Source organism: Nerophis lumbriciformis, linkage group LG21 (assembly GCF_033978685.3).
Source record: "Nerophis lumbriciformis linkage group LG21, RoL_Nlum_v2.1, whole genome shotgun sequence".
In the NCBI taxonomy this organism is placed as follows: Eukaryota; Metazoa; Chordata; class Actinopteri; order Syngnathiformes; family Syngnathidae; genus Nerophis; species Nerophis lumbriciformis.
In genome coordinates, this window is record NC_084568.2 from 18,635,001 (window position 1) to 18,658,140 (window position 23,140).

The following is a 23,140-nucleotide window of genomic DNA, read 5'->3' on the forward strand; positions in this document are numbered from 1 at the left end:
CCCAGTCACATAATATCTCCGGCTTTTCACACACACAAGTGAATGCAAACCATACTTGGTCAACAGCCATACAGGTCCCACTGAGGGTGGCCGTATAAACAACTTTAACACTGTTACAAATATGCGCCACACTGTGAACCCACACCAAACAAGAATGACAAACACATTTCGGGAGAACATCCGCACCGTAACACAACATAAACACAACAGAACAAATACCCAGAACCCCTTGCAGCACTAACTCTTCCGGGACGCTACAATATACATCCCCCGCTACACCCCCCCTCCCAACTCAACCCCGCCACCCCAACCTCCTCATGCTCTCTCAGGGAGTGAAGTGAATTATATTTATATAGCGCTTTTCTCTAGTGATTCAAAGCGCTTTACATAGTGAAAACCCAATATCTAAATTACATTTAAACCAGTGTGGGTGGCACTGGGAGCAGGTGGGTAAAGTGTCTTGCCCAAGGACACAACGGCAGTGACTAGGATGGCGGAAGCGGGGATCGAACCTGCAACCCTCAGGTTGATGGCACGGCCGCTCTACCAACCGAGCTATACCGCCCCAGAGAGCATGTCCCAAATTCCAAGCTGCTGTTTTGAGGCATGTTAAAAAAAATAAAGCACTTTGTGACTTCAATAATAAATATGGCAGTGCCATGTTGGCATTTTTTTCCATAACTTGAGTTGATTTATTTTGGAAAACCTTGTTACATTGTTTAATGCATCCAGCGGGGCATCACAACAAAATTAGGCATAATAATGTGTTATTTCCACGACTGTATATATCGGTTGATATCGGTATCGGTAATTAAGAGCTGGACAATATCAGAATATCGGCAAAAAAGCCATTATCGGACATCTCTAATACGTATATATGTATATATTTAAATTTAAATTTCTTGCAATAGCTCGTATATACACATATATATGTATACATACATTTATACACATATATACTGTATGTATACATACATTTATACACATAGATATGTATATATACATTTATACACATATATATGTATACATACATTTATACACATATATATGTATACATACATTTATACACATATATATGTATATATACATTTATTCATACTGTATGTATATATATATATATACACACACACACATTTATACAAATACATATGTATACATATACATGTATACATATACATATGTATATATATATATACATTTATACATATATATATATATGTATATATACACATTTATACACATACATATGTATATCTATACACATTTATACACATATATATGTATACATACATTTATACACATATATATGTATATATATATACATTTATACACATATATATGTATATATACATTTATACATATGTATATATATACACATTTATACATATACATATGTATACATATATATGTATACATATACATATGTATATATACACACATTTATACACATACATATGTATATCTATACACATTTATACAAATACATATGTATAAATATACACATTTATACACATACATATGTATATATGTATACACACATTGATACACATACATATGTATATATATGCATTTATACACATACATATGTATATATATATACATTTATACACATACATATGTATATATACACATTTATACACATACATATGTATATATATACATTTATACATATACATATGTATATACATACATATATACATACATTTATACATACACACACATCTATACATGTATACATATACATTACATACATACATTTATACATATATATATACATACACATATACATACATATATATATACATATATACACATACATATATACACATATACATACATACATATATACACATATACATATATATACACATATACACAAATAAACACATACATATATCTCTATGTATATATATATAGATATAGATATATATATATATATATAGATATACATACATATCTAGATATAGAGATCTATATAGATGTGTCTATATAGATATATCTATATAGATATATATATATGGATATATATATATATATAGATCTAGTTCTAGATCTATATAGATCTAGTTCTAGATCTATATCGATCTAGATCTATATCTATATCGATGGAAATCTAGATCTATATCTATATCGATCTAGATCGATATAGATATGAATCTAGATCTATATCTATATAGATATAGATATAGATCTATATAAATCTAGATATAGATCTATATAGATCTATATCTATATAGATCGATATAGATCTAGATATACATCTAGATATAGATCTAGATCTAGATCTATATAGATCTAGATCTATATCGATATAGATATAGATCTCGATCGATATAGATATAGATCTATATCTATATAAATCTATATAGATATATAGATCTACATCTATATAGATATAGATCTATATCTATATAGATATAGATCGATATCGATATAGATCTATATCGATATAGATATATATCGATATAGATATAGATATATATCAACGTACATAACATGCAAGCAAATACGCCGCAGATTCAGTTCTGGTCCTTAAACAATCTTTTTCTTCTGAATCCAAATATATATTCATATATTACATATAGTCTATTATTGCACACTTTTGGCAAGTGATGCACCAAAAATTTGCCGCCAAAACTAAAGTTGTGATGAAGTATCCACTTCCACTGGCGGCTGCGTCCTTCCCCGCGCACGGGAATGACGTAGGTCGCCCAAAGCTGACGATAAAGTCGCATTGCCATTTAGACTGAAGTCACATCTGAAAAGATCAGATTCCTATCGGATTTGGAATACCTCCTGATGTGGCCTGAATGTGATGCAAAAAGATCAGATTTGAAACACTTTGGAGCGCTTAGACTGACAAAACAAATCTGATTTAGTGTGCAGTCCAAACGGGGTCAAACATTTTATTTTGGATTATTCGCAATGAATCAGTAAATTAATTGCTTTTATTATTTAAATTAAAACTTTTGAAAAAGGAAGCCCATATTTTGACACTAATGCCATTTTATTGTCAGAATGTCACAGAGTAACATGTTTTTTAAATGTGTTACTTGACTGCACTACATTTATTGGCACAATATTTGGTAATGGTCTTATGTCAAGTCCCACCAGGGTGTATTTTGAAGCCAAACATAACAGCGAGCACACCATTTTTGCACTGACGTGTGCATCCACCTGATCACTGATCGTATAGCAACTTACGGCGTGGTTATTAAGGTAAAGGAGCATGTGCGTTCAAAATAAAATGTATGATTGATCTGCACTTATACACGATTAATGCAATATAATTTGTGGTTAATGGCATGCTTTAATGCACAACGGGGGCCAGTTCTGTCCCGCCACAAAATTTTAGGTGGCCTGTGAAAACCTGGAAATATATCCGTCAGACGGCGTGCATCGAAATGTGTATTTATTTACAGAAATAAGGCTATAGTGCAGCGGGGTAGTGCACAGGGAGCACAGGGAAAGCACTGCACGCTTTGGAAAAAAACAACAACAAAAAACAATGAAAATGATCCAGCCTCATTTTATAAGCGAGGCTGGCATATAAACCCTTCTGATTAGTGATCAGAGGCAGGTGAGTCTCCTAATCAATAATCAGAGGCAGGTATGTTCAATCAGCCCTCAATGAAAATGTGTTTGACACCTGTGCAGTAAAGCATTAACTTTGTGTAAAATGTATATTCCGATATATGACCTGTTATTAGTAATGGCACAACAAAACAATAAACTCATTTCATCCAGTTTTGGTCATCAATCCATTCTAAAGGGACAGGCGAAAACCCAATGGTATAAAAACTGAATACATTTTTCCAATAAAAAAATTATGTAAATCTAATTCATCTGTTCCAGACACCCAAAAATGTTACCAAAAAACTGATTTTAAAGAGCATAATTATATTTTTACTTGTGCAAACAATGTAAAATATGATTAAATGATAATTGAAATGTTCAGAGGGTAGACGTCATTCTTTGTACGAGTTCTTTCTTGAATCCAATACCGTTTCTCACCTTCCTTATCAAAGGGCTGGTACTCGCAACCTTTTCTGACCCCATGGTGGATTATTTTGCAGCCATACTCAATAAAGAAAAGAAGACTTGTGGTGTAACTGTGTTAGTTAGCAAAGTAATAGAGTCAACAAGTGATGATGTCATAGAGCAGGCTAACACACATGTTTTGTAATAAAGGGATGTAGCAAAGAGCGTTGGACTCGCGCACTGTACTAATAACATGCAGTGAGGGGGTCCGGATATAACTTGTTCATTTCCGATATTATACTGATATTGGAGCTTTGAGTTTTGGCCGATACCAATAACCCTAAACACTATCAGCACGAATCATACCTACTTTTATTAATTTGTAGTGTTGGATTCTAGAAAAGGTGAAATTACTCAGAGAACAATAAAAAACAAGTATGAAAAACACTAATCTATTAATTATTAACCAGCTGGAATGGACTTGATCTAGGTATTTGTGTTTAAATGAAACCAGTATTATCAGACAGGTCTTGTTAAGACAATTTCAGTGATATATATACAGTATAATTTTCTCGTGATAAATATTAAGAAAGTTGTGAATTTTTTTAACCCGGTAAAAAATACACAAATTTATGGTCAACCTCTTCAATACAAAGTCAATGGGGCTAAAGATTTTAGGTATGCCCTTTTTGTTAAAATTGTCATAACTTTCTTAATATTTACCCCATTTTTAAAAGGTTGGTATTATTGGAAAGCTTGTTGAAGAAACAGAAACATATGTTTGACAGTTAAGGTGTATTTTTAATTGATCAATTTCATGAAATTAGTGTAGGAAGTGACAGAAAATCAAGATTGGTCTGACTGAACTTGTGACCCGAGTCACATCACAGCGACGAGGAAGAGGAAGTCAGCCAGTTTAAAAAATCAGTGTTTGAATCTATCAATTTAAAAGATTATTGGCAGACTCACACATTGCAGGGGACTTTTGTCGAGTGTAAACGAGTAAGTAAGTTTCTGTATCTGTAAGTATCTGTAAGTAAGTATCTGTCCAATCGGAAAATTTTGATGTTCTGGATGAACTAGGATATGTGTTCTAAGTCATGAGTGAAATGCTCTGAGTGACCCTTGCTGTCTTTAATTACAGTGGTGTTCATAATTTTTTTCGGCGACACCTGCTGGTCACAGTAATTAATTAAGTTGACGTATTAAGTTGAAAGATCCGCAGACGTTTCTTGCTGGATACTTTCTAATACGCTTCGCCTTGGAGACTTTTGTAAATATCTAACTATACTGCAATTATTTGTTCAAATAAGGACACCTATTACCTACGTCTAGCACAGTTGCTGCTAGCTTCTAGTAGTAATTTCTAGTCTACCAACCTTTTACAAATGCCTTCATGAAAATACATGAAACGACCAACTTTGTGTTTATTGGAAGACATTCAGGACAATTTTTTTTGGGTGACACCCCTACTTAATACCACAACAAGACAGTCACTAACATGTGGGATACTTTAAAGTAGGGCTGCAACAACTAATCGATTAAATCGATTAAAATCGATTATAAAAATAGTTGGCGATTAATTTAGTCATCGATTTGTTTGATGTATGCTATGCGCATGCGCAGAGGCTACGTTTTTGTTTTTTTTAACTTTTATTTATAAACTGCAACATTTACAAACAGCTGAGAAACAATAATCAAAATATTAGGGGTGTAACGGTACGTGTATTTGTATCGAACCGTTTCGGTACGGGGTTTCGTTTCGGTGCGGAAGTGTACCGAACGAGTTTCCACACGGACATATTAAGTAGCGTACTGCACGTTGTGTAAACAATACTCAAAATGCCGGACATTTGAGGCATTTATGAAACTCCGCCCTGACAGCCCCGGTGAAAAGAGGACGTATGGTCAGTCTATACGTAGCCCGTTAGCTGCTAGCATGTTAGCAAAAGAGGACGAGCAGCGATCGGTTTCACCGGACGTGAAACCGATCGGTGAAACCGATCGGTGAAACCGTATGGTCAGGCTAGGTCCTGACCATACGTCCTCTTTTCACCGGACATGTCATCTTTTGCGGGGCTGTCGGGCGGTGTTTCTTAAATGCCTCAAATGTCCGGCATTTTGAGTTAGGGTTGCGTTTATTTTCAATGTACGTTCAGGGTTAAGAAGGTTAAAAACACAACAAATTGTGCGTGCAGCAGCATTCGTGAGGGAGGGGGACAGACAAAGAGAGCGAGAGAGTTGTGATGAATGCGCATGCGTCGTCAGGTTCTGCTTTTTATCGATACATTTATCAGATTTAATTTTTTATTATCTATAGCAGGGGTGTCAAAAGTGTGCATTTTTGTAACATTTTCCTTGTTTTATTTGGCAAGTTGAAAGAACATGGCGCCAGTATGCTGGTTTTTTTTCCAATAAAATACTGGAAAGGATAGAAATGTAATTTGTCTCATTTATCCCATTATTAATCGATTAATCGAAGTAATAATCGACAGATTAATCGATTATCAAATTAATCGTTAGTTGCAGCCCTATTTTAAAGACTTGATTTGTTACGCAGACAAACGAACAGCAGAACAATCGCTGACAAACGAGACATAGTTTGGGCGAAAATCTTTGTATAAAACCGAATCCTACAAACGTATATGAAAGCAACAAAAACATGACCACAGTGCTGTGCAATTGTACGGTATACTGTATATGGTAGTATGAAAGTAGTATAATGTTAACATTGTATTTTTAATGTCTGAACTGCGGCGGATAAACTGCAACGGCGCTGCTACTTTGCTAGAGCATTTTTATGTCACTTGAAAGAACTTTACAGCGAGAGTCGGTAGCACGGATGTCAACAACAGTCTGCTGCAAGCGCACACAATAAACACAATGGAAGCTAAGCCAACAAAACCCCAAGAGGAATTGGTGCTAAAAAGAGGGAAGAAGAAGTCCTTTGTTTAGGGAAAAATATTTGTATTGTTTTAATGGTGTGCGGCTTCAGCGGTCGCAGAGGCAAAAACTCGGACATGGGAGGAGTTCGGGGAAGCCATGGAAAACGACTTCCGGACGGCTTCGAAGCAATTCTGGACCACCATTTGCCGCCTCAGGAGGGGGAAGCAGTGCACTATCAACACCGTGTATGGCGAAGATGGTGTTCTGCTGACCTCGACTGCGGATGTTGTGGATCGGTGGAGGGAATACTTCGAAGACCTCCTCAATCCCACCAACACGTCTTCCTATGAGGAAGCAGTGCCTGGGGAGTCTGTGGTGGACTCTCCTATTTCTGGAGCTGAGGTTGCTGAGGTAGTTAAAAAGCTCCTCGGTGGCAAGGCCCCGGGGGTGGATGAGATCCGCCCGGAGTTCCTTAAGGCTCTGGATGCTGTGGGGTTGTCTTGGTTGACAAGACTTTGCAGCATCGCGTGGACATCGGGGGCGGTACCTCTGGATTGGCAGACCGGGGTGGTGGTTCCTCTCTTTAAGAAGGGGAACCGGAGGGTGTGTTCTAACTATCGTGGGATCACACTCCTCAGCCTTCCCGTTAAGGTCTATTCAGGTGTACTGGAGAGAAGGCTACGCCGGATAGTCAAACCTCGGATTCAGGAGGAACAGTGTGGTTTTCGTCCTGGTCGCGGAACTGTGGACCAGCTCTATACTCTTGGCAGGGTCCTTGAAGGTGCATGGGAGTTTGCCCAACCAGTCTATATGTGTTTTGTGGACTTGGAGAAGGCATTCGACCGTGTCCCTCGGGAAGTCCTGTGGGGAGTGCTCAGAGAGTATGGAGTATCGGACTGTCTGATTGTGGCAGTCCGCTCCCTGTATGATCAGTGTCAGAGCTTGGTCCGCATTGCCGGCAGTAAGTCGGACACGTTTCCAGTGAGGGTTGGACTCCGCCAAGGCTGCCCTTTGTCACCGATTCTGTTCATAACTTTTATGGACAGAATTTCTAGGCGCAGTCAAGGCGTTGAGGGGATCTGGTTTGGTGGCTGCAGGATTAGGTCTCTGCTTTTTGCAGATGATGTGGTCCTGATGGCTTCATCTGGCCAGGATCTTCAGCTCTCACTGGATCGGTTCGCAGCTGAGTGTGAAGCGACTGGGATGAGAATCAGCACCTCCAAGTCCGAGTCCATGGTTCTCGCCCGGAAAAGGGTGGAGTGCCATCTCCGGGCTGGGGAGGAGATCTTGCCCCAAGTGGAGGAGTTCAAGTACCTCGGAGTCTTGTTCACGAGTGAGGGAAGAGTGTATCGTGAGATCGACAGGCGGATCGGTGCGGCGTCTTCAGTAATGCGGACGCTGTATCGATCCGTTGTGGTGAAGAAGGAGCTGAGCCGGAAGGCAAAGCTCTCAATTTACCGGTCGATCTACGTTCCCATCCTCACCTATGGTCATGAGCTTTGGGTTATGACCGAAAGGACAAGATCACGAGTACAAGTGGCCGAAATGAGTTTCCTCCGCCGGGTGGCGGGGCTCTCCCTTAGAGATAGGGTGAGAAGCTCTGCCATCCGGGGGGAGCTCAAAGTAAAGCCGCTGCTCCTCCACATCGAGAGGAGCCAGATGAGGTGGTTCGGGCATCAGGTCAGGATGCCACCCGAACGCCTCCCTAGGGAGGTGTTTAGGGCACGTCCGACCGGTAGGAGGCCGCAGGGAAGACCCAGGACACGTTGGGAAGACTATGTCTCCCGGCTGGCCTGGGAACGCCTCGGGGTCCCACAGGAAGAGCTGGACGAAGTGGCTGGGGAGAGGGAAGTCTGGGCTTCCCTGCTTAGGCTGCTGCCCCCGCGACCCGACCTCGGATAAGCGGAAGAAGATGGATAGATGGATGGATGGATGTTTTAATGGTCTTGTTATACATATAGTCGTGGTCAAAAGTGTACATACACTTGTAAAGACCCAACCTCCGGGCTGATGATTTTAGATTGTCCTGAACAATTTGGAGGTAATCCTCCTTTTACTCTCTGCAAAGCACCAGTTCCATTGTCAACAAAACAGGCCCAGAGCATAATACTACCACCACCATGCTTGACGGTAGGATTGGTGTTCCTGGGATTAAAGGCCTCGCCTTTTCTCCTCCAAACATATTCCTGGGTATTGTGGCCAAACAGCTCAAATTTTGTTTCATCTGACATCACATGGACAAAGATAAGACCTTCTGGAGGAAAGTTCTGTGGTCAATTTAGATATAATCAGTGAATACAATTCAAATCAATAGTAAGATTAGTAATTCAGTGTTAATATTTGAGTGGGGTCCAGGGCCCCTCTGTAGTGGAAAAGTTGGTCCCCGAGGTCAAAAAGGTTAAGAACCCCTGCAGTATGTAATATTAAGAAAAAAATACTATACTGTGATCCATCCAGCCATCCATTTTCTACCGCTTATTCCCTTTGGGGTCGCGGGGGGCGCTGGAGCCTATCTTAGCTACAATCGGGCGGAAGGCGGGGTACACCCTGGACAAGTCGCCACCTCATCGCAGGGCCAACACAGATAGACAGACAACATTCACACTCACATTCATACACGAGGGCCAATTTAGTGTTGCCAATCAACCTATCTCCAGGTGCATGTCTTTGGAGGTGGGAGGAAGCCGGAGTACCCGGAGGGACCCCACGCAGTCACGGGGAGAACATGCAAACTCCACACAGAAAGATCCCGAGCTCGGGATTGAACCCAGGACTACTCAGGACCTTCGTATTGTGAGGCAGACGCACTAACCCCTCTACCACCGTGCTGCCCCTATACTGTGATATATATCCTAATTGGAATATATGTATTTTGATGTTTCGATCTTGTTTTCATGTGTTTTTAACTTATTTGTATCTGCACTGCAACTACAGTTTTTCCATTGTGGGATGAATACAGTCTATCCTATCCTATATATACCCAATATACAGTCTGAAAAATAAGTATGTGATCCCTTTTTGATTACAGATGTGAACCATCCAAAACATTTAAGGTGACCGATATCTTATCATTTATAATAGAAAGAGACTGAATGTGGAAAGAACTCAATTTAATATTAAATGACCCCACAATGATTCTGTCATAATAAATAAGGAGTGTTTATGTCTGAAAAGTGTTAAATCAGCAGGAGATCAAACACTTACTGTGTGTATGTTTATTTAATCTATTTCACATTATCAATGGCTGGCAGTCCCCAACACATTCATATTTCATCTCATAAATCCCTTTTAACTCCAATTCCGTTTGATTCAGCCATCTTGTTTTCCTCCTCGTGTGCTGGAAGTGCTCTTTTCTTTGTTATTGTTTCCTTCATTCACCCTCATTTCCTTCCTCTCCTCATTCCTGCTCCCTTGTTACATCATCGTCTCCAAGCACCCCGCCCGCTCCAACTGTCTTCCACATCCATTCGCGTATGTAGGTCAGAGAATGCTAAGCTACGCAACACGTTTCCTTGTCTTCCCTTACTGTGACTTTTTCCGACTCCGCATGGAAACACAGCAAGATAGCAGTGCTTCACAAAGCTGACTTTAACATAACATTACATCATCGTACGCCCTTTTTCTTTCACTTTCACCAAGGGATTGACAGCTCCCCTTAATTTACACAAGTTACCATGGGTTGATTTTTTTTAAAAAGATCAGCGGGCCAGACTTTGGACACCCATGGCGTACTGGGAGTTATCGTTTAGTTTAATCCCGGGATTGAAGATTACCGTATTTTCCGGAGCATAGGGCGCACCAGATTATAAAGCACACTGCCGATGAATGGTCTATTTTATATCATTTTTCATATATTAGGCGCACCGGATTATAGGGCGCATTAAAGGAGTCTTTTTTTTTTTTTTTTCTAAATTGAAAACACTTCCTTGTGGTCTACATAACATGTAATGGTGGTTCTTTGGTCAAAATGTTGCATAGATTATGTTTTACAGATCATCTTCAAGTCGCTTTTTGACAGTCGCTTCCGGATGCGCCGTTTTGTGGACAGTCTTATTTACGTGGCTCACATTCGGCAGCGTCTTCTCCCAGGCAACTTTTTTGTAGCGGTGTAGCATGCAAGGACGGGCGTGGAAGAAGTGTCATAAGATGGAGCTAACGGTTTTAATGACATTCAGACTTTACTTCAATCAATAACGGAGCAGCATCTCCTCATCCGGAAACAACACCACCGGGAATGTGTCCCGTGTAAAACCGCCCGACCGGAACTCTCAAATAACTAAAGTTCCTTGGGTGAGTAATATAAACTCACTACACTGGTATGTTTTCGCGCTTTCATGGCGAGTTTACTGACAGATATAAGTAAGAACTTTACACTACTTTATATTAGAAATGGCAACAGCGGAGGATGAATGTCCCATAACAAGAAGATACAGAAAAAGAAGAAGCTTATCAACTACGGTGTCGTCACGGACTACAAAGGCGGACGCGCGCAATTTTCCAGGATTTATGCAGATCCCAAATACACATCAGCAGGTACCAGAAGGTAAGAAAAGTTTTTGCATAATATTGCAAAACAAAACGCCAGATAATATGTCTTACCTTATACACACACCATAATAATACTCGTATGTTGAAGCACATCAAGCGGTGAGACTCCATAGCTTACCAAAGTCGTACTACAACATTTGGAGAGATTTGAGCTCCGTGTGTAATGTTCTATATTTTCAATGGAACATATAAAATGTTGGTGTTGTTTACTTAAGTCATATTGCAGTCTAGACGTGTCCCTTATGTGTGACTGACATCTACTGGTCACACTTATCAATACACCATGTACCAAATAAAATTGCTTCGAGGTCGGTAAGCAAAACCAGAATCATTCCGTACATTAGGCGCACCGGGTTATAAGGCGCACTGTCGAGTTTTGAGAAAAAAAAAAGATTTTAAGTGTGCCTTATAGTCCGGAAAATACGGTAAACAAGCTTGAAAGTTTACCAGGAGCAAACAGGTGTGGAAAGCAACCAACAGGAAATATAAAGCACTGCCATTTTGTATTTTTCTTTCAAAAAGCCCACGCTGTAACTTAAGCCAAAAGAACAGCACGGTTCAGAGGGCAAGAGTGCTTCTGGCCGCTGCTTTCCACCAAATAAAATAAGATTTACAGCGCAAAGTAAGAAATAATATGTGTTAAACTCACGGAAATGTCTGGAAAGTTATGGAGTTGTATTTGCATCCTAATTTTGAGGTCGCAAAAGCAGATTTTGAGAAAAGAAGAATATATTTTGCAAGCAGAGACATAATATTTTGAAAATAAGTTAAAATCAATGAAAAATAAAAATGTTGGAGCAAAAAAAATGGTTTTGTGCACAATAAAGTGTTTGCTATTATTATGCTTTCAGGCCCCCTATTTTTCTCTCTCTCAACTTTTAATCTCTGAGCATTCAGATTTTTTTTTTTTACACTGCTCAGATTTCTGTTTTGCAAGTTTTGACACACCGTTATGTTTGTGTCAAAAAGGCAACCGAGCGTTCATTTGTCCAGTTCTCTGACTGGCTGCTTGGTCTCCAATTAGATCGCTTGTTATTATTAGTCCCGAAGCTTTAGTTCACGCCTGATGGAGTTAATTGTCGTGTCCCAGGCCCATGAAGCGATGTGAATTGGGACGGTCTAGCCTTCGCAACACTTCTTAGTCGTGTCACGTGTTCACATCCTCCGGCTTGGGGTGATATTTAGAAAAGAAGAGAAAGGATAGACTTAACAAAATATTAAATTAAAATTGTTTTACATTTATCGTGTGTATGTGTGTTGCCGTCGGCAGATTCCTCTCCTGCTCAGACTATTCTTATTAAATGAAACCTAAATAGTCCTTTGGCGCTACAATATAGCAGTTGATTTTTTTCTTAAACCTGCGGTAAATATTGTACTTTCAACTGTACTTGTAAATATTAAGTGGAATATAATTTGAAAAAACTGAATATATTCTCCTATTTTGGAATAGTTGCAATTCCAATTTTTGTGAATCACAACAGCAGTAGTTTGAGCACTTTGCTTATTAATTTATACAGGTTAAACAAATGCTTTCTGCCGTTGTGTCCTTGGGCAAGACACTTTACGTCTGATAATATCGGCCTGCCGATATTATCGGCCGATAAATGCGTTAAAATGTAATATCGGAAATTATCGGTATCGTTTTTTTTATTATCAGTATCGGTTTATTTATTTATTTATTTTTTTTTTAAATTTATTAAATCAACATAAAACACACAAGATACACTTATAATTAGTGCACCAACCCCCAAAAAACTCCCTCCCCCATTTACACTCATTCACACAAAAGGGTTGTGTCTTTCTGTTATTAATATTCTGGTTCCTACATTATATATCAATATAAATCAATACAGTCTGCAAGGGATACAGTCCGTAAGCACACATGATTGTGCGTGCTGCTGGTCCACTAATAGTACTAACCTTTAACAGTTAATTTTACTAATTTTCATTAATTACTAGTTTCTATGTAAGTGTTTTTATATTGTTTTACTTTCTTTTTTATTCAAGAAAATGTTTTTAATTTATTTATCTTATTTTATTTTATTAATTTTTTTAAAAAGTACATTATCTTCACCATACCTGGTTGTCCAAATCAGGCATAATAATGTGTTAATTCCACGACTGTATATATCGGTTGATATCGGAATCTGTTGATATCGGTATCGGTAATTAAAGAGTTGGACAATATCGGGATATCGGCAAAAAGCCATTATCGGACATCCCTACACTTTACCCACCTGCTCCCAGGGCTACCCACACTGGTTTAAATGTAACTTAGATATTGGGTTTCACTATGTAAAAGCGCTTTGAGTCACAAGAGAAAAGCGCTATATAAATATAACTCACTAATTCACTAAGTGACGGGAGAATATAGGAATGGGAATCGAGAGAACCGGTTCCCAGTGTATCAATTCCTCGGCATCGCTTGCCAACTTTTCCAAACAGTTCCCTTATCAATGCCAGTGGTTGGGAATGATATAATCACGCAATGTGCGCAGTGACGTGAGTAAGTAAAATGGCGACGCCCGGGCAAAACAAACGCTTAGTTGAGTACATTTGACAAAAAAACGACTGCAACAGCGCCACTTGTAATAACTGCAAGGTTGCTACTTCATCAAGAAGAGGACATACGAGCACTATGCTGAAACATTTGAACACCAAGCATGCAACAACTATAAATGAATGGCACGTTTTTGAACCGCGTCGATCTCATCCCAGCAGCAGTAACGCTAGCATAAATACAACAGTTACTAACTCACCACTTATCATGTCAGCGCTATTACCTGTCAAATTTAAATCATGCCTTCTCATTTAGATGAGCAAGTGGAGAGTGGCGGGCCCTAAGTACACGCTCCAGTTCATGTCTGCCCATACTTGCCAACCCTCCCGGATTTACTGGAAGACTCTCGAAATTCAGCGGCTCTCCCGAAAACCTCCCGGGACAAATTTTCTCTCGAAAATCTCCCGAAATTCAGGCGGAGCTGGAGGCCACGCCCCCTCCAGCTCCATGCGGACCTGAGTGACGTGTCGACAGCCTGTTTTCACGTCCGCTTTCCCACAATATAAACAGCGTGCCTGCCCAATCACGTTATAACTGCAGAATGATCGAGGGCGAGTTCTTGGTTTCTAATGTGGGTTTATTGTTAGGCAGTTTCATTAACATCCTCCCAGCGCGGTAACAACACACAACAACAGCAGTCACGTTTTCGTCTACCGTAAAGCAGCTCGTCTGCCGTAAACAGCAATGTTGTGACACTCTTAAACAGGACAATACTGCCATCTACTGTACATGCATATGTGACAATAACATCTAGGGCTTTTAGAGAGTGCAGTGCACAACTGCGCACACAACAAGGAGACGAAGCAGAATGCATCATCAGAGAGGGTGTTCAGCATGGTTGGAAAAATAGTGACAGAGAATAGAACAAGGATGGACAATTCAACCCTTAACTCAACAATGAGTAGATGAGTGTTATGTGTGTGTATATGTGTAAATAAATGAACACTGAAATTCAAGTATTTCTCTTATTTATATATATATATATATATATATATATATATATATATATATATATATATATTATAATAATAATAATAATATATATATATAGCTAGAATTCACTGAAAGTCAAGTATTTCTTATATATATATATATATATATATATATATATATATATATATATATATATATATATAGCTAGAATTCACTGAAAGTCAAGTATTTCTTATATATATATATATTATATATATATATATATATATATATATATATAAGAAATACTTGACTTTCAGTGAATTCTAGCTATATATATATATATATATATATATATATATATATATATATATATATGAAATACTTGACTTGGTGAATTCTAGCTGTAAATATACTCCTCCCCTCTTAACCACGCCCCCCCCCCCCCGAAATCGGAGGTCTCAAGGTTGGTAAGTATGTGTCTGCCGCCCGGCAGGGAAGTGTACAAGCAGTGACTACGTTTGTGGTTTAAAACCTGCACCAATTTGCCACAGTTTTATTGATTTTCAAGAAGTGAATGTTCAATTGGAGTCTTAGAAAAGCTAAAAACATTTCTGCAACCACATTTTTACTTAGTCATTTCCATTATTGAGGTAAAACTCATGAAATTAGAATATGGTGTAAAAGTCCCTCTCATGTCAGCAGTTTAACTTCAAATGTGAAACTAATATGTCACCTTATTACATGAGGTAAATAAATGAGATATGTCAAGATTGCATTTGTTATAATTTTGATGATCATGATTTACAGTTTTTGAAGACCCCACATTTTCTAAAATGTTCAATTCGAGGTTTTCATAAACTAAGAAGGCATAATCATCAAAATTAAATCAAAAGAAGGCTTGGAATATATTGTGTTGCATGTTATGTATGTGATAATTAGGGATGATGTTTGATAAGAAATTATCGAGTTCGAGCTTATTATCGAATCCTCTTATCGAACCGATTCCTTATCGAGTCCAAATAGATTGTTGTACCGTATTTTTTTAACTATAAGTCGCAGTTTCTTTCATAATTTGGCCGGGGGTTCGACTTATACTCAGGAGCGACTTATGTGTGACATTATTAACACATTACCGTAAAATATCAAATAATATTATTTAGCTCATTCACGTAAGAGACTAGAGACGTATAAGATTTCATGGGATTTAGCGATTAGGAGTGACAGATTGTTTGGTAAACGTATAGCATGCTCTATATGTTATAGTTATTTGAATGACTCTTACCATAATATGTTACGTTAACATACCAGGCACGTTCTCAGTTGGTTATTTATGCGTCAAATAACGTATACTTATTCAGCCTGTTGTTCACTATTCTTTATTTATTTTAAATTGCCTTTCAAATGTCTATTCTTGGTGTTGGGTTTTATCAAATAAATTTACCCCAAAAATGCGACTTATACTCCAGTGCGACTTATATATGTTTTTTTCTTCTTCTGTTATGCATTTTCGGCAGGTGCGACTTATACTTCGGTGCGACTTATATATGTTTTTCTTCTTCTTCTGTTATGCATTTTCGGCAGGTGCGACTTATACTTCGGTGCGACTTATACTCCGAAAAATACGGTATATGGAAAAAAACACAATATTTGGTTTAACAAATCACTTCACATTCTCTACTGCTCGCTACTATAGTATTATCATATCTGAGTTATTGTGCAGAAATGTGGGGAAATAACTACAAATGTGCGCTACATTCGTTAACCGTGTTACAAAAAAGATCAATTAGACTGATACATAATGTTGGATATAGAGAACATACAAACCCTTTATTTATTGAGTCAAAAATATTAAAATTTGATGATTTGGTAAAATTGCAAACAGCTAAAATGATGTGGAATTAAATGATGGAATGGATTAAAAGTAAAGAAGTTAAACATTGTACTGATATGATTCAGTTTAAGAGGTTGATCAAATGAATAGTGCTTACAAAGTACAAAGAAGAAGAATTATGAGAAATACTTTCAACCTTATAGAAAGTAAGATATTCTTCATCTCAGTATATTAATAATGACTGAATTAATTAATTACATATTACAAAACTGTTGTATATACTAATTCACAGATATTTTATTAAAAAAAGGTCAGTAAATGATGTATATATTTGTAAACACTATGAAGTGGGAAAGGGGTAGGATTAAATAAGCTTTACTTCTTCCTACTCCTGTAAAGTGAAATGATATGAAACTGATGTATTATGATGTGGTCAGATCATGTTTTGTTTAGTTATGTTCTGTTAGTTTTGGACTTCCTTAGTCGTTTTGTGCACTTCGGGTTTTGTTTTAGTCACCATGGTTACTTATGATTTTCACCTGCCTTGTACGCGCACCTGTTGCTCATCAGAGACTCTATTTAAGCCTGCCTTTTCCGGTCACTCGTCGTGGCTTCATTGTTTGCATTTGCAACAGTTACGTTGGCATTGTGGTTTTCGAGCTCATGATTCCTGTGCTAAAGTTACCTTAGCTTCTCGTATTCCTGTGCTAAGTAAGTTTTTGCTTTAGCTTCTCGTGCGAACGGCACGCTTTCCTTTTGTTTCGTTCCTGTCTGTTTTAATGTGTATGATTTATGAGAAATAAATCATCTCCTACCTGCACGCTTTCGTCCGGAGCCGTCAGTTTTGCGTCCCGGGAGAACAAACCGCTGCACCCCACCGTGACAAATGACTGAACTACGTGACGTCATTTCTTGTGATGTCCTACGGGGCATTTCTTGTCGGGACGGGATTCGTTCCCAGCGATTCGAATAAAGAACCAACTGTTTTTGTTTACTATAGTGGTCTCGGTAACGGGTACCGGTTCTCAAAAAGGGATTAGAGTCCGAGGACTCGGTTCTTTTCTTATCGAACAACAGGGAAAATCGGTTTCGAGCATCATCCCTAGTGATAATTTAATCTAAACAACCATTTTAATATTTTGAGTGTCACCAATATATTTTCTAGGGACAAAAGATTCTAGAACATTTAAAAAAAATGTTAATACAACTGTTACATTCCTGAGTAATTTCCCCATATGTTTTATTTAGTTAAATTCTACAGAAGAGTATTTATTTCTTTTTTTTTTTCCAAAAGTAATATTTTTCTATGATATGTGCCTCCTAAGACCTCACTGTTAGCTTTGTAAGGTCATGCCAGTTCTAAACTAAACAATTAAAATAAGAATCGATAAGAGAAACGCTAAAGAACTGAATCGTTAAGCAGAATTGAAAGTGGAATTGGAACCGGAAAAATCTTAGCAATTCCCATCCCTTGGAGAGGATATGCTATACTTAAGCCACGCCCGCTTTCTCTTACACACACACACACACACAGACACAGACACAGACACAGACACAGACACAGACACAGACACAGACACAGACACAGACACAGACACAGACACAGACACAGACACACACACACACACACACACACACACACACACACACACACACACACACACACACACGGAGGTGAAGCACTACAACACGCTGTTGTAGTGCTTTGATTCTATGATTGGTTTGTGTGCAAATGTTATTTTAATCAAGTAAATGTTAAACTAATTATTTTAATCATTCGGAAAATACATTTAAAACAATTCAATGGACAATTATAAAAAAAATTTCCCATCATGACAAGTGAGGCTCTGCCTCACCTGCCTCCCTTTAACCGCACATCCCTGCTGTACATCTCATGAGAGTCGATTGTGACAAAGAAAACACATTGTACAATACTTGTTTTGTATAAATAGGCCTGGGCCTATATTTGAAAAGTCAATTAACCGGATGATGAATGAAAATTAAATTGTTAAGTTTGCCAGCCTCAATAATCGCCATGTGTATGGGTTGTTACAGGTTACAAGAGCGATCGCTCTATTGCATCTGACATTTACAGCTGTGGGCATTTGTACTACAAATAAAAGGAAGTAATGATAACCGCTGTAAAACTCCCGATGGTAAGTATTACCGTATTAAATTAAAATGATCGAAAAACAGTGATTGAAAACCACACGTTGATAAGATTATGGAGACCAACTAGCAACAAAAGAGACAATGTCTTTCCCATTAAGAAACGTCATTTTAGTTATTTAAAAAAAAAAAAAATAGAACTTGGTTAAAAGATTTTAGCGTATGTATAAGTACTTTTTGAGCACATTAAACAATAACACAACAACAATGATAACCGGGATCATTTTGGTCACAATTACTTTATTTAGCGGTTTTGTTTGTGTATATTTGAGGGTCTCCCACCCTCTCCTTAACAGAGACAGAACCTACTTTCTGTGTTTACTAACAAGACATTGTGGCGGAGCCGAAGTCGAGTTTCTTAACATGGAGATATTCTCACTACTTTTCTTTTGTCGAGCACAAAGAAAATAACATTTTAGTTCAATGTAAGTTGTGTCTTGGATCAAAGATCCTATCTACTGCCCAAAACAGCAATTAAAATCTGCTGAAACAGCTACAAAAGCAACATGCTTGGACGAAGCTGGTAAAGAGAGACACACTTCACCTCCACCTCCACCACCACCTAAGCAACAGCGGCTGGGTTTTAACGGAGGGACTGCTAGCCAGGACAACATTGATAGAGCCATTGCAGTGTATGTACTAGAAGACATGCAGGCTCTTTTCACAGTGGAGTCACCCGCTTTCAGGCAACTAATTAGCATGATACCGGCGTCAAACAGCAAATGGCACGGAAAACATTTTCCAAGTACCTGGACAGTGATGACATAAAAATGGAAAGCGAGCTTAAGAAAACACTCCAAACTCTGCCTCTGCTCATCATTCAGCACTGAAGATACACACACTCTTGTCAATTATCTTATATACTGTTGCTCTTTCATTCTAGAGTGTTTAATTATCACATCACTCTAAATGTATAGACTAAAAAGTTCACAAACATAAAGAGGGATCCTAGTGGGCCAGGCCAATCTTTCCTTATCTCTAAACTAAAAGTGGGGAAATGTGTAGAGTGTTCTGGGTTTCAGTACAGTGTTGATCTCCTGAAGACATGATTTTATTTCAGAATTCCTTGAGAGAAAAAAACACCTGGTTAGGCTTTGTGTGTTTGTCATATGTGCCTTCCTTGGGTGAAGCCAGGTTTATAGCTATGTTGTTATTATGCTGTGTGTTAATTATGTATGTTATGTTGCAGCTATTTAAAATAGTTTTGCCAATTTGTTCTGGCCTGAAACAAATTGGCCCTTTGAAACATATCTTTGTCTTTTGTATGTAGACCACATTGCTTAGCAGAGTTCAATGATGCAAATGCATGTCAAGTTGATCAACAGATTGTATTATTCTCCAGTGCAATAACAGTACTGAAATGAAGGCTAAAAGGGCATTAAAGGGGGCCTTAAAAAAAAAAGAATAAAATAAAGTTAAAAAAATAAAAAAATAGAACTAACTAAATAGTTACTTTTCACAGTAACACATTAATTTTTGGGGTAAGTAACTGAGCTAGTAACTGAGTTACTTTTAAAATAAAGTAGCTAGTAACTGTAACTAGTTACTGGTTTTCAGTAACTAACCCAACACTGATCAGGAGTGCCCAAAGTGGGGCCCGCGGGCCAAACACAGCCCACTGAGGCGTTTCATTTAGCCCGCCAAAGGGTGGCTTACTAAGATTTAATACTCTTTTAAGCTTACACAACCATTGATAACATAACCGCAAGACTACCAAATTGCCATCAATCGAATGTGATGATCTCCACCACCTTAAATAATGGCGGTATGCCATTGAACTACTCACTTATAGTGCAGCTGTATGCTTAAAACCACTGTGTCTGGCTTATTGGCACATGTTCACTTTAGCCCTTGGAGGCAAAAAGTTTGGGCAGCGCTGACTTAGATCGATGATGGCTACGAAAACCGATGTCAAATGTGGCACGCCACTTTTCTGACTTTCAGTACGACCTGAAAAAAGTCCTTCCTGATAAACACTGTTTGGGACTTCACAGTCAAATGACAGCAGCTGTATCAGTGACATGTTTTTTTTCTTTTAAATGATACACACATCAAGCCATCGGTTTCCACCAAGTGCTGCATACAAAAAAAATCAAAGATTCAGCCTCTTTGATACATTTTGTGTGTAAAAAAACACAAAATCTGAGCTTGTGTTATAGCTGACAAAGCAACTAATATTGCCCCCAGCCTTATACTAACAACTGGTAGAAAAACAAGAAACAAGTTCTGGTGGTCGCACACTAATCTTGCTTATAAACTCTTTTCAAAAAGGAAAAAGTGTGAAACTGTTTATAATAAAAAAAATACAATAAAAAATAAAAAAATAAAAAAGCAATGATATGATAAAAATGGCATCTCACCTCAGCACCATGTGACAGGCTTCTTTCTCTGAGGCCTGGCGAGGGCTCAATCAAGCACATTGGAGTCAAGCCGCCATTTTTCAGCTGCTGCCCTGAAGGGGACTTTAGTACTGTCCACACAGGATCGCCCTCTGGGGGGGAAAAAAATAAAAATGTCAGAGCGCACTGGTGTGACATCAAAGTGAAAGGTGATAATTGATTTGTGTGTATTGACGACGGATTGGCTTGACATTGACAAGGAGGATGGAGACAGCTCACATCACATTAGATTTACTTCTGACAGCCAATACCAGATGTCATTAATTAAAGGAAGGCACTGGTGCGACTGACAGACAAGACAGCCGGAAATTGTGTGTGTGTTTTTGTTGTGTGTGTGTGTGTGTTTTTTTGTTGTGTGTGTGTGTGTGTGTGTGTGTGTGTGTGTGTGTGTGTGTGTGTGTAATATCTGCTTCTTTATTGACTTCAGGGCAGACGAAGAAAAAAAGCCAGAATTTTAATTTATTTTGACTTCTGCTTCACACCACAAAGAGACAGAACCTTAACATGCTTATCAGACAAAATCCATACAAAATAAAAAGTAAAAAAAAAAAAATCCAGAGTTTTTGACTTATTACCTAACTTTGTCAATTCTCCACTACTAAAAATAATAAACAATGTTGTGTCATTTTGAGGTGACTATTATTATTATATTTGTAAAAGCAGAAATATGAAAACACTTAACATTACAGATAAATACTGTGCAATACGGTGGAACACGATGTGCACGCCTCACAGACTGTACGACTCACGTCGACATAAGCTGTTGCTGACATAACCGAAATTGAAATTGAAACGAGCAATTGCTAGCACATTTACTTGACTTTTGTCAAATACTGTTTATCAGAAGAATAGGTGATACAGGCTTTCTAAACCATATTTTTTTTCTAATTTAAATATATTTAGATTTATTTATTTGTTTTCATATATTTTCTACTCTTATCCAACAGAGCTGCTACAATAATTTTGTAAACTTGACAACGATGACGATAAAGATTTCATATGTGGGCAAATCTTTCTTCCGGTGAAATGAAAATGAAAAATGAATTGGATGCATTTTTTTCCGTTACTGCGGTAGAATAATGTATGCTTTTTTTGAAGCCAAGTTTTCACTGAACAAGAAGTGACTGTCCGCAAATCTTAATGCTTTTTTACTATAGTGCACCCAAAAAGTATTCACAGCGCCCTTAACTTTTTCCACATTTTGTCATGTTAGAGCTTTATTCCAAAATGCAATAAATTAGTTTTTCGTACATATTTGGGTATTGATCCAATACCAAGTAGTTACAAGGGCAGTATTGGTCATACTTAAAATATTCAAGATTATTGAATTATTACATTTTTTACACAATTATAAAATAAAGACAAAATATTTCCTTGTTCCCTTTTATTTCCAAGGATTAACACAACCAAGAAGTGTACATGAAAATGAGTTAGTAAGCAGCAATGGACAGTCAGTAAGTGACACAGGCCATAGTATTATATAGAACTATATTATTAGACATACTGTACACATTAACACATTGTCATCAAAATTATCTCACATTTTAATGAGGTATGTATGTAAAAACTTGGGGTGTCAAAAATAACAAGTTAACTCAAATGATTGATCACAAAAAAGTATCGCATCAATCATGTATTTACAGATTAATCATGTTCCATTACCTTTAGATGGTTATCTGAAAAGCGGAGCAAATGGCTATACAGTTTCACTTCAAAATAGATAAAACTGTTTAACAAATAAATGTAGTGCATTCAAGTAAAACATTTTTTAAATTATTGTATTACATTTTGAAAATTAAAATTCCATTTGTCTCAATTTTTTTTTTTTTTTTTTTTTTTTTTTAAGGGAAA

At 37.7% G+C, this 23,140-nt stretch overlaps 1 protein-coding gene across 1 annotated transcript in view; it reads right to left on the bottom strand.

Moving 5' to 3' along the window:
• The window catches only part of LOC133621014 (oxysterol-binding protein-related protein 10-like), a 199,706-nt gene that overhangs the window by 58,057 nt on the left and 118,509 nt on the right, over positions 1-23,140 (bottom strand). The window contains exon 7 of the mRNA XM_061982779.2: positions 21,251-21,381. Coding sequence (XP_061838763.1) covers positions 21,251-21,381 — 131 coding nt within the window. The remainder of the gene's footprint in view (positions 1-21,250; positions 21,382-23,140) is intronic.